The following is a 12,685-nucleotide window of genomic DNA, read 5'->3' as shown; positions in this document are numbered from 1 at the left end:
TACCTGATCGCTCGACGATCATGCTCACTTTTGACACCAACTCAGAGCGATCGGTCTAGCTTGTAGGTAGTCAACACGGATGTATCTGCTAGTCTCCTGATGATCGCCATGGGTCATAATCAACAGTAGGGCAATGACGTAACGTGATGATGATGACCAGGTTATCAAGTAAAGTAGTCATTGATTCCATCTACACATCTTCATACTTCTTGACAATTCGTATGACTTTAGCCATTTAAAAAAGCATACTGCACTTGACTAATGACCCGAGCTGAGCGTGGCACAACATCTGTCGTTTGTCATCGTACTATCAGAGATGTGTTCTCATCAATGAGTAATGCCAAAGACTATTTTCGATAGTCGTATTTTCAAAATGAGAATTGCTCCAATTGTCAATGGTTATCCTCCTCTGCGATCTTCCAATATACTGATGAAAATCATTATACGAGATGAAAACTGTCAACGATTGTCACTCAACAGGAGAATCAGTCGATAGCTTATCAAGGAGATATACAATCAAACACCATTTCTACCAAGGATCGACCCCACTCAGGCTTTCAACGAGAGCATGAATCATTTACAGTCATATAGTACCTTACCTCAGGTAAACTCGAATCGTTGTTACTTATCTTCATCGTGTGTATACTTCAATTATACGTCCATTCATATCATATGTGAGGCTATTTGGTGGATGAATGGTGCTCTTGTCGTTAGGCAAGTTGCTCCTGGGGACTTCTCGCGAGACTCAACACCTTAAAGATCAATTTTCCGCCTGGAACAACTCGATAAGATACTGATTCAAGCATCAATTGTAATCGGAATCCGGTGCCCATGAAACGAATGAAGATTTGGACGGAATTATAAGGACTCTTTCCCTCGTCTCCTGTGGTTTGATGATTTGGGTCTATATGAACCTTCTTCTTTCCTCCGTTGTGAGTGTTATTCATTAAGTCGTCACAGAGAATTTAGATGAGGTTTATACATCTTCTTTCTCAGAACTACTTATGGTTCTCTTAGAATAATAACATGAATACCATCTGAGCTATAAAAGCAATTTAGTTTACTTTTTCATAAATCGATATTAAAATAAATCGAAAATCAATTTCAAAGTAGATGAACGATAAATAAATCCAAATGCATATAGAATTCCCTTTATTGAAATCGATCTATGCTCTTTCAATTTTCGATTTACATTCACTTATACTAATAGCTTGTTGAGAATTATCATCATAATCATCCCATCTATCTTCATTTTGTTGCTTTAATTCATCCCAATTAATTTCAAATTCTTTTAAACTAGAATCATTTTCAGATTTTGCAAACCATTTACCATGATTTATATGAAATTCTATAAATTCTAATCCACGACAATCAAGTGAAATTAAAGGTTGAAATGATTCACTTGATGAATATGATATTGGTATTATAGATTTTGATTTCGATTTTGGTGATGGATTTGAAGGTGCAAAAGAAGCTGAATGTTCTTTCTACTCGAGAGATTATTCTCATAATCAATTATCTTTCCCTTAATTATGTCCAAAAAGATAAACTTACTTTACAATTTCCACATCGCCATACGAAATTAGCTGTTCCTTTTGATCCAGATATCTCGTGTTCTTCCTATTTCAACGTGAGAAGTAAATTTAGTTACTGAAGATATGCCTCGCATTTTTTCTTTATTGCTCGTTTCTACTTTATATGAAAACTGCTCACTTACTCTTTGATTAAAGCTTACTGTCTTAGGATGAACTTCACGACATGATGAACATTGTACCTGAACATGAAATATTAATGAGCTGAATCCCTCCCTAGTAATGAGATTCTACCCAGAAGATCAACACATACAGTGAAGAAAAACTCGTAATCGTCTTCTGGTCTAACTTCCTTAACACCTTCCAATTCCATCGAAATGTAAACGCATAATTTCTAAAAGTATACCCAACTCAACATCAATATCAAGTGGTATAATTCAATTGTTGAATAATTTGAAGCCAATTATACAGTCACTCACTACCATGTTGAACAAATCTTCAGTCAGATAAGAGGAGAAAGACTTGAAATGTTGAAAATGAGGATAAAAGAAAGAGCAAAACGATGAAAGTCTAACGAATTCGCGCTTGGAGCCCCAGATGGATTCAACTTTATTGACCGGCGGTCATATACCCAACAACGTTGTCATCTCTGTTCATTTGTTGTTGATATCTGAATGTACATTGGTCATACTATCATCTATAGGTTCAGTCTGAACATCTCATCGTATAGGGCGAGTATCAATATCGTCCAGATCTGGCGAAACTCATATCCGGGTACCAGTGAAATCAGGAGCAAAGATGCCTTCAACAGAAATTCCACCTGATCTAGTTGGTCAATCAGGATTATATAATTCACCTGATCCATTACTACGAAGGTGAGTGATGTATGTGCATGATCATGAGAGACGAGATTCTCAAAATCATGTTTTATTACATCTGAGGCTCGAGACTAATTAAACTTTTCTTGGAATTAGATTGCGATTGGAAGAACCATCTGGAAAATCAATTAATAATTTATCGAAATACTTTGCAGATAAAGAAGTATTGATTTTATACGCAGGTTCAGAGTATGGGGAAAGTAAGTGATAAACAAATTTCTTAATAGAAACATCTAATATTACAATTATATTAATACTAATCATGTTGTTTGATTAATATAGATAATATAAGAGGATTTCATCGAGTAAGTTTCATTTGATCCAATATATATATACTAAATTGTGAAATCTTGAATTAGGATTTATCAACCTTAGATTCAAAATATAAATCATCAAGTGTAATTTATATATCAACAGATGTTTTAATTCAACAAGCTGAAAATGTTTTAAAAGATAAATCATGGTTAAGAATGACATTTTTTGATAATTCAGATTTTGCTCCAATTGGTGAACCTTTAGAAAAAGATTGGTCAGTTGGTTTAGAAGAAGTTAAAAGAGGTGAAGAATTTTTACAAGCTGGAGTAAGTTAATTCATTGTTTAAATAATTCAAAATAGCAATATGTATCATTTCAAATGTTGATTATTCTTTTAAAAAATGTAAATTAAATGTTTTAATTTGTTTTTTTATAGGAAATTGAATTAGGTGTTGAAAAAATTGAATTTGGAAAAGAAGAAAATGGTTAGTACAAAATATCAAAAACTCCTTAAATCATTATCAATTATAATTCATTTTAACTAATTTGATTTTGAAAATTCTTTAACTTAAGAAAACGATTATGTTAGACCATTATCAAGAGCAGGATTAACGATTTTAATGAATGTTTTCTCAACACCCAGTGTATCAATTTAGTAAATCTCTCTCTCTCTGTGTTTTTCGAAACACATGAGAAAGATCTCATAATTGAAACATATTTGATTTTTAGTCATTTACCTACACATACATTCTTATCTAAAAATGTAAATATATCATTATTTAAACCTGAAAACATAGATAAAAATTATAAAATTTGGCAAGGTGGAGAAACTACTTCAATTAAAATATCAGGTAATTCTTGTGGTTTTTTTTTTTTTTAAAAAAAACGAATTTTCAAGAAAAACTGTTTCTGTTATTTTTGATTGTTCATAAAATTCATTTTTAACCCACTTTCAAATCGCTGATGTTCCTTGAAAATCAAATTAGATATAATACAAAAAATGAAATGGACTTTATTCTTACTTGTTTTAGCTATTATATATCATTTAGTAATTAGATTTGGTGGACGTAAGTAAAATTTCACTTGTACCTACTCAAAAACTCATTCAGCTGAATGATGTGACTTTTTATCTAGAACAATACGATTTCATACCTAAAATAATGAATGGAATTAATGGAAGATTCAATGGGAAGATATAGGATTTATGCAATGATGCCCAGTCATAATGTTTTGAGTACTGCAATGATTAATCAGTAAGAGTGAGACATCAAAGCAAGTCAGTCATGCTTATTCATCATGTCGTCGATGCCCAATCGGGTATCCCATTTCACGGAATATCCATGTACAACAATGCAGCCTTAGCTATCATTAGGCGGAGAACACACATTATTTCATCTCGTCTGTATATGACAGAATAAATATGGGAAGAAAGGAACTGTATGATGGGCACCAAAATGTAAAAACGAACAGAATCACTATAAATTATCAAAATTCAATCAGTATCTAATTTTAGAGCTTTGATCAGATGCGATTTGAGTGAAACTTACCAAAGATTCCATTTGACCGACCAATTCGTCGAGCTCTTTCTTGGATTGTCGTAATTTCTCGGATACTTCCTATGTGATTCAAAGGGTTTAGCGAGTGATCACAAGCGTGCAGTAAATATATCAGAATCAGGAGCTTGATGACGCATAAACTGCCTCGGACGACGTATATTGACAGTAAACCAGACCCATAACTCACCTCGTATTTCTGTTCCCATTGATCTCGTTCTTGTTGAACACTTTGAAGTCTTCTTTCGAAATCTTCAGCTTTGACGTCGACTAATCTAAGTCTATAGAGGGAACCGGCATATCAGTATGCGGTGAACTTGCATGAATGATTCGAACAGAGATCGTGATTGTAAGAACCGAGCCGGAAGCCGGCGTGCTTTTCGGAAGAACTGGGGTGACACTGCACAACAAACATTGTGAAAGGAACATCAAAGCACGGAAACCATGAGTCCCGTCATATAGATTTAGGGGAAATGGCGAATGAAATATTGAAGCGGGCTGGTGGTCTAAGAAGCGGCTATTGAGGTTGATGAGGAACCGATAACTTACTTCTCAGTAGTATCTTTCAGATCCTTTTCAGCTTTATCCAATTCCTCCTCTAATAATTGAACTTTTCGAGCCAAGTTCTCTCCTGTGGTCTTATGGGTTTCACCTTCTTCTGAAGCGTTTTTCAAGTTTTTGATTTGATCTTCATATTTCTCTACGTCAGCTTCAGCGAGGGAAAGCTTGTGTTGAAGAGAGGAGTTTTCTTGTTCTCTTTCCAAAAGGTTTTGTGTTAGCTACGAGATGGGTAAATGGTAATTGAGCAAGAGAAGATGTTTTTCACAAGAGTGGTTAGCCGGAAGGGTATCAATTGAATCATATTGAATGTAAGAAGCCAAGTAATTGAGAAAGTCACAAAGGTTAGGTGATTGCGGAGTTGATTATTAATGTGTCGGAATGTAATAGTGTTTTAAGCAAATCATGGAGTTGAGAGAAACAACAAAACACTTTCAGAGATAAGCGCCATCCTCGAGTTTGGGAAAACAAAAACCCACCTTTTTGTTCTCGGCTTCAGCAGCTTCAGCTCTAGTTTCAGCAGCTTCAATTTTTTGACCGAGAATGGTGAATCGCTATCCAAGTCAGGTCAGTTTGATTAGAACGATTCGTTCGTGCCAAAACTGATAATCGTACTTCTTTAATCTTATCCTATACATCGAATAATTATTAGCATTGCCACCTGCTCAGGAGGAAAGTAGTCTGTCTAGTTGAGAAAGAGCTATACGGAGTTTGGGAGATAGTGACATACCATTTTTGAAGTCGTGAGTCGTTAATTTATTTATCGTAGGGGTATAAATCGTATCAATGACAGTAGTAGTATTGTTTATTATTATGATGATCTGATGATGATGATGTATTCAAAGTACTATCTATATAGCTAATACTTTATGGTCATCATGGGGTGAATAATGGGGTCAAAGCGCGTCCCAAAAAACACGCGTCACTTAATTATGTATCTATCAATTTTTTTTAAAATTAATTTTATTTCATTTTATCCCATTTAACAAACCAAATCAATTCATCATTTGGTAATTATAAAAAAGTAAATTCATCACATCTATTATTCTTTTTTCTTTTTTTCTTTTTCTTTATGGTACACCATCATAATTTAGACGAAACTATTTCATTTTTTTTAATTTAATATAAACAACAGATTCGCTAAATCAGATGGTCAGATAAAATTTACAAGAGCGCCCCGCAGGACTAATTAATCGATTTTTATGAAAAAATGAAAATCATAATGAATAATTTGTTGTATGGGGAATATAATTGAAATGCTCATATCTTATTTTCTTTAGAATAAAATAAAATAAAAAACATAAGTATAAATATAAATGCTAAATGCATATAAATGAAAATTATTATTTTCAATCAAATTTTCTTAATTTTTTTTAAAAACTAAAACATGCTATACTAGGTGAGGTGAAATTCATAAGCAATAATCCAAAAAAAAACAAAAAAAATCTCAAATCAATTCTAAATTCCCAATTTCTCCTTACACTCAAATCACTCATGTATGCCACTTCAATCTTCCCATCAACTTGAATAAATGTTGAAAAGGGATAAACTAGGTGGCTAAATAAAATATTCTTTTTTGTAATTACTTTTAAGCAGAGCGATTTTTTTCTATTTTTTCTTTAAATTTCAAAAATATTATCGCTTTGAAGTATTACTACATTTATCCCAATCCAATCCTTTAAATTTCAATTACATTTTGATTTTTATTGTAATTCGCTATCATTTTTATAATGTTTTATATCATAATGAATATTCGTGATAACAATTCATATTATTTGTTAATAGATATATATTAAATCAAGAAGGCAAATAACTATAATTTAACAAAATAAAATTGTCCTAAATAAAGAAAGAAAAATAAAATAAAAGATGTACAATAATATGCAAAATTAATTAATTTGTACTTATAAGATTTACATGATTAACCTAAACTTTCAATTTCGTTACATTTTTCTTTATTGATACATCAAAAATCAAATCAAAACGCAATTGTCCATCATAAAATTGATATCATCGATATATGATATTCTAATAACTACCGATGTTGACTATAAGAATGTTGTCCATTTGTATAACCCTCATTCATATGAGTTGGAGTCCAAGATCTTTCTCTATCCATTCCAATTGATCTTCTACCTTCTTCTCCTGGTCCAGGACTAGATGGAGCACTACCTCTTGAAGATTGTCTAGATCCTCCACTTTGGAATGGTCCTCTAGGTTTTTCCCAATGAGAAGGTGAATTTAAAGAAGATTGTGAATTACCTCTTGTATTAGGTTGAATCCATGAATTTGGTCTACTACTTCCTCCATTACCTCCACTTGCAATTACAGGTTGTTGAGATTGTATAGGAGTTCTACTATAAGAATTTATTGTATTTGGATCACTTGAAGAAGCATGAACACTTAATCTAGGATCAGAAGGTCTATCTCGAATTTCTCTTTGTTGTCCTCCTCCTCCAATTGTTGGAATATTTGATTGAGAATTACTTGTAGGTAATAAACTAGGTCCATTTCCACTTGGACTATATTTTGCATTATTAGTTCCAGCGTATTGAGGTTGAGGAGGTTGAAGACCACTTGATAAAGCTTGAGCTCTAGCTGACATATATTTTGAACAATGTCGATGAATTTCTTTAGGAGGTAAATCCAATTCTTTTGCGAAAATTTGATAAATATTTTCCTGTAGAACAAATTCTAATTCTGCTGGAACAAGATAGAAATCATCTTGATTCTCAAGTAATTCTTGAACAGCTTGAATTCCAATAAAACTTTCGTCTTTCGCAGCATTCGCACCTTTTGCGTAAAGTATAGAAGGACAAATGACCGTAGCTAAATTGGCCATATCCATTCGAGAACCTGTTTCTTCGTCTTTGTAGGAGAAGGAAGCTACCCATCTGAGGAATACAAAGAGAACTTCCATGGTATCTCTGTTATATTTTGGAAGGAGGACGACAAGAAGATGCAAGACTCGTTTTCTGTCATCGGGATTTTGAAGGGCTGACAACAAAGTACAAGAGTCAGCGTCTCAACTCGTACATGACATGTAAATTGGTATGACTTACAAGCAGCAGCGCAGAATAGTTTATGTAATCTGAACGTTAAAAGGGGATCGGGCATTTCTCGCAAGAATCTCTTGAGTAAAGCTGCGAGCTGGATAGCATTCTCGTCTGAGAGATTTACTTGAGTGGAATCTTTATCGAGGGCATCACAAATCTGTTGAAGTTTTCGTATATTACCGTTTTTACGGAAGATACCTTCGACAGCCATATCTATATCACAAGATGGATCAGTTGTTGACCTGTAACCTAAATCTAGCATGGCTTACCCATTTGTCGCATAGTAGAAATGATATCTTCGATGAACTCCGGTACCCTTAACACTGTATTAGAAGCACCTTGTGAAGAGTCTGATCCGGTTCTCTCAACGAGAATCTCAATAGGTACACCGAAGATACCTATGGGCGAGAAGTTGATCAGCATCCACATCCTCACACTCATTCCACAATGAGACAGACATACCTTTCTTCTTTTGTTTTTCTTTAGCCGTACCTTTGAAGATCTTGTTCCACCATTGGTTTTTCCTTACTTCAAGCAATTCCAAAACATCATCCAAATCAATCAAATGTCCTAATCCGGTTTTACTCAAGGTAAGAAGAGCGAAATGTTTAAGAATAACCAACTGGAGTGGATTGATATTTGATAAAAGTAATTTGCCCTCCAATGAACCTATTCCACCAGATTGCGAATTGAGTGCAGAAGGTTGAGTTGATCTAGAAGTGACATTTGCTAACATTGGAATATCGCCTAACGTGATAGCATCATCTTCTTGAACTATATTTGGCATAGTCAAATTATCAATTTCTTGATCTTCGGTAGTTGCATTTTCGTTTATGATCATAACTGATGTATTATTTCTTGCAAAAGGTGGTCGAAGAACATCAACAGTTGCGCTAGATGGAGGATCATCCGGATCAATCATTTCAATGTTATTGTTAGAGTCCGAATTGGGGAAGTTGATTTCTGGACCGTTGGTCGTAAGAGCCTGAGGATTACTATCAGAGGTAGATCGAGCAGATACTACTTGACCATTGGCATCTGCCATTCTACCTGCTGGAGATTCAACTACCATAGATCGTTGAGGTAATCTGGCGGTTGAAGAGAGTTTACGATCCAAAGTGACGGATTTCATTCGTTTCACTTCATGATCTGATCGGTCCGAAATACCATGGTCTCGCACTTTACGACGAATAAGACGGGGCAACATTAGCGCCAACGAAGACATTATAGCAGTTTGATTATTGTTATAGGTGTAAAGTTGTAAACAACGCGAAGAAGTTCGAGTATAGCGAATTGGCTGCAATAGACTTCTGAAAAGGTGGAAGATGAAAAAAGAGAAAAGAAAGAAGAGGAAACAAGATGAAATCCAGGTTTATATGCCTTGTGATCCTGGCCACTCGACTGAGTGGGTGATGAGTTTGGAGGATTAAGCAGTATGAAGGTTAAGAGTAAAGTGACATAAAGTTCATGACGACGATATGAATGAACATTTTGAAAAATCAAAATAAAGTTGAAGGAATGTCCTAATGTTCGAAAATCCTGAAAATCTGAGACAAGAGTCGTAAAAACTAAACTCACCACTCGGTAAATCATGATGTATCCTAAAATGAACATATAACCTTCTTAGGGCAATATGTAATAAGAAAGCGTATTGTTCTAATCTTGAAACAGCTGCGAATCCATTTATCGAACCTAATGTTTTATGAGAACCACAATAAATCGATTGAGGAACTTGTTCAATTTGTTGAATAGGTTCGCAATAAAAGAAATCCACTCTTGCAGGTAAATTCGATTTCTTCACTATTTTAGTCGGTACAATATCGGTATGCGAATGAGATGAGCCGTCATCTGTGGTGTTATCATCTTTTGGTAAAGGCCGAAGAGAAGTTTCACCGCATATTATGCAAATTACACAAGCTGAATGCCACCTATTGAACATTCCTGATCGTACGCAATCTTCCTCTATTGCTGTTTTACAGTGCGCACACCCTTCCGGCGGTATGAAATTCTCATCTTGTGGTCCGCGTAATGTAGTCTCACCTGTAATTTCAGGCTGGAGTATGACGTTCATCAGCACATGTATTCCCTGCTTGAATAAGGTTGAACAGTGCCTATCATGTGAAACGGTACTTACCGCTAAACTCCGGTATCCATATGCAATATCTTTCGTACTACTGATATACCCATCAGGGTGCCTAGTCAGAGCTTCTATACTTCTTTTAAGTTGTTCTTCATCACCAGCAGACGCAGCGGTCCCACCCTGAGTGTCGTCAGCTTTGATAGATGGCCGAGGTGTAGGTTGATTTTCAGGGAAACCTCCTCTTTGTTTGATAGTGGGATCTCCGTTATCGATTGCTAACAGATTCAACCTAGCTAAGCAATTTGTCATCGCTGAAGTATTTCCATGATCCCTTTCCAGCTTTATCGATCCTGTCAAAGCTATCCGTATGAGTATTTTGAGATAATGAGCTAATTGAGTGATGAGGGTGAATAATTCCGAATTATTGGGCGGCGGACCTCCACTAGGCGATATTTGGGACATTGTCGAAAATAGGTTAACAAGCTTCCGACACAATTGTTTGGCTTCTCTAGCATGAGCCATACCTATGAAAGCATAAAGACCAGTCAATCAAGGGCGTCTCTGTCTTCTTCAATCAACTATAAGCAGGTACTACTCACCTTTCGCACCGGTCTGAGCAAATTGAGCTTCAAGATCATCTATCACCGCAAACAGAGTTTCCACATGCAGTATGAACCGTTCCGCCAGTAAGATTATATCTAACAACCTCCGCTCATTGACCGCTCTCAACATATCCCCTATCAAGGCCGCCGATGATTCTTCATAACCGGACAAGACATGCCATATTTGTTGTACTTTCATTTCCATAGCTTCCTGTCTATCCTTTAATTCTCCAGGCGTCATACCTGCTTCGCTGTTAGGGCTTGGCGTTAGAGGCTGAATAGTTTGCATAGTAAGTGAATTGACTGGTGCACCCGGTGCAGTCGACGAAGACATTTCAAGAAGTGATATGGTGGATGATACAGCGGAGGAAGCGGGAGTATTGAATGTTTTTGAAGCTAATCTGACGTTCCAGAACTGCACAAACCAGTCAAATCACCTGCGTTATGAAGAGATTGTGACGGATAGACTTACCTTCGATATCATATAACACTCAGGATGCCAACATTCATCTCTACCATTCCGGTTCATCTCCACGAATTGCTTCAGAATAGCTGTTTCACATCCTACACACTTCACAGCAAATCGGGTCGAATAATGATAATGGCAATCTGATCGACAGGCAACATAGCATTTACAGATCAGCTGGTGCCCACCATTTCGCTACGCTGACTTCAGCTTTTCCACTCACAGACTTTGCCTCCATGTTCATAGTATGAATCATTCGGTCCAAACAGTACATCACACTCAGAACATGTGAAATGCTCTACATGATATTTATTTCCTGTCACCGTGTAAGTTGATCAGTGTCTCTTCAACAGCTGTCTACTTGGGTACATCGATGTAAACTCACCACAAGCAGTTATATAGCTCGCCCTCAGTGCTTGATCGCACTTTGCACATATTAAATCCAGTCTAGCGAAATAATCCCTCTCACATAAGGGATACATCCCATCTCCATCTTCCACAGGGAAGAATTTTTGCGCCACCACCTTATTACAATCCTATTCCACGAAAACAAATTAGCAACAGAATGAATGGTCGAAGAAATGATGTACTCACTTTACACCTGAAACAATTCAAATGATAGACTTTACTCATAGCTCTAACGAATTGACCGTGCACCGATTGACCGCATTGACCACAATAAGTCGTACCTCCTTCTCTTCTAGTTCTAGGTTGAGGCCATACTAAAGAAGGTTGTGCACCAGATCCCGACTGACTATCATTTTGGTTGGATAAAGATGAGGTTGAAGCTGAAGTCGATTGATCATTCAAAGAATGAATGGATTGTTTAGAATTTATTCCTCTTTCACGATCTGAGGTAGACATATTACCTATGTCTCTATTTTGATTACTTGATCCGCTCCTTGTTGGGATATTTGAAGCATTTAAAAAAGGTGCACCCAAACTTGGAACCGCTGGTTGAGGTGAAATATGCCCATTACCATTTCCATTACGTTGGTTCCCTGAAGCAGAAGAAGAAGAAGAAGAAGCGAAATTACCACGATGCTCTATTGGAGAATTTGATGGTGAACTATGTCGAGAACTTGAAAGATTTGAAGTTCTTGGATCAGGTGAAGAACTTGATCTTAAAGGTCCAGGACCGTTGAATGAATTAATTCCATCCAACATTGGTCTTATAGGAGCTGATCTAGGTCCACGACCAGATCCATCATCTTCATTATCCGTATTAGAAGTTGTTATCCTGGGTAATGGCCTTCTATTATCTTGGTTATATCCATTATATGAATCTGAATAGCCTTCTCCATTTTCATTGTATCTTGACGAACCATTACTAATTCCGACAATTTGATGCCTTGATGAAGATGATATAGAAGTGGGTGAATTATGAATAGAATTCATGGAAGGATTTCTAGAAGATGAAGATGATGCTTGGGGTTGTTGTTGTTGATCTATTGATCTTCTTGATTGATCACCATTATCTTGATATCTAGACGTTGATGACCATGATCCAGGAGGAGGTACCATCCCTCTACTTTGAGATGGTGATGACATCCTCAACAAATGTTATAGCTAATCCCTGTTATGTATACTAATGGGTCTGGTCTTCTTGTACAGAAGCTTGAAATATGGTTGTCGAGAGAAGAAAGCTATGCTGTCGAGTTGATTCGATATGATGTATGATATATCGGATCAACACTTTGGAAGA

At 36.0% G+C, this 12,685-nt stretch overlaps 4 protein-coding genes across 4 annotated transcripts; 1 reads left to right on the top strand and 3 right to left on the bottom strand.

Annotated features, from left to right (window-relative positions):
* Positions 1–1,166: 1,166 nt before the first annotated feature.
* On the bottom strand, positions 1,167–1,905 carry I206_107123 (uncharacterized protein; the record flags this gene model as incomplete). Its single annotated transcript, XM_019157055.1, has 4 exons — positions 1,167–1,487; positions 1,555–1,620; positions 1,718–1,774; positions 1,846–1,905. 4 exons carry the CDS (start codon positions 1,903–1,905, stop codon positions 1,167–1,169), a joined length of 504 nt encoding a protein of 167 aa, XP_019009773.1.
* Positions 1,906–2,330: 425 nt separating this feature from the next.
* Positions 2,331–3,864, top strand: I206_107122 (uncharacterized protein; the record flags this gene model as incomplete). The annotated part of the gene is made up of 9 exons (XM_019157056.1): positions 2,331–2,407; positions 2,507–2,610; positions 2,693–2,715; positions 2,770–2,991; positions 3,102–3,150; positions 3,239–3,320; positions 3,395–3,516; positions 3,652–3,732; positions 3,800–3,864. The coding sequence occupies 9 exons, from the start codon at positions 2,331–2,333 to the stop codon at positions 3,862–3,864; spliced, it is 825 nt and encodes a 274-aa protein (XP_019009774.1).
* Positions 3,865–4,137: 273 nt separating this feature from the next.
* I206_107121 (uncharacterized protein) lies at positions 4,138–5,509 on the bottom strand (the record flags this gene model as incomplete). The annotated part of the gene is made up of 7 exons (XM_070203452.1): positions 4,138–4,140; positions 4,213–4,281; positions 4,409–4,499; positions 4,768–4,997; positions 5,256–5,330; positions 5,392–5,406; positions 5,507–5,509. 7 exons carry the CDS (start codon positions 5,507–5,509, stop codon positions 4,138–4,140), a joined length of 486 nt encoding a protein of 161 aa, XP_070059553.1.
* Positions 5,510–6,811: 1,302 nt separating this feature from the next.
* On the bottom strand, positions 6,812–12,531 carry I206_107120 (uncharacterized protein; the record flags this gene model as incomplete). Its single annotated transcript, XM_070203451.1, has 12 exons — positions 6,812–7,773; positions 7,839–8,045; positions 8,102–8,230; positions 8,295–9,011; positions 9,411–9,885; positions 9,967–10,061; positions 10,149–10,436; positions 10,512–10,929; positions 10,987–11,123; positions 11,204–11,296; positions 11,366–11,516; positions 11,575–12,531. The coding sequence occupies 12 exons, from the start codon at positions 12,529–12,531 to the stop codon at positions 6,812–6,814; spliced, it is 4,629 nt and encodes a 1,542-aa protein (XP_070059552.1).
* Positions 12,532–12,685: the final 154 nt, after the last annotated feature.

The sequence above is a fragment of the Kwoniella pini genome, chromosome 10 (assembly GCF_000512605.2).
Source record: "Kwoniella pini CBS 10737 chromosome 10, complete sequence".
NCBI classification, from domain to species: Eukaryota; Fungi; Basidiomycota; class Tremellomycetes; order Tremellales; family Cryptococcaceae; genus Kwoniella; species Kwoniella pini.
Note: the sequence above shows the minus strand (reverse complement) of the source record. Positions and strands in the feature narration are given on the sequence as shown.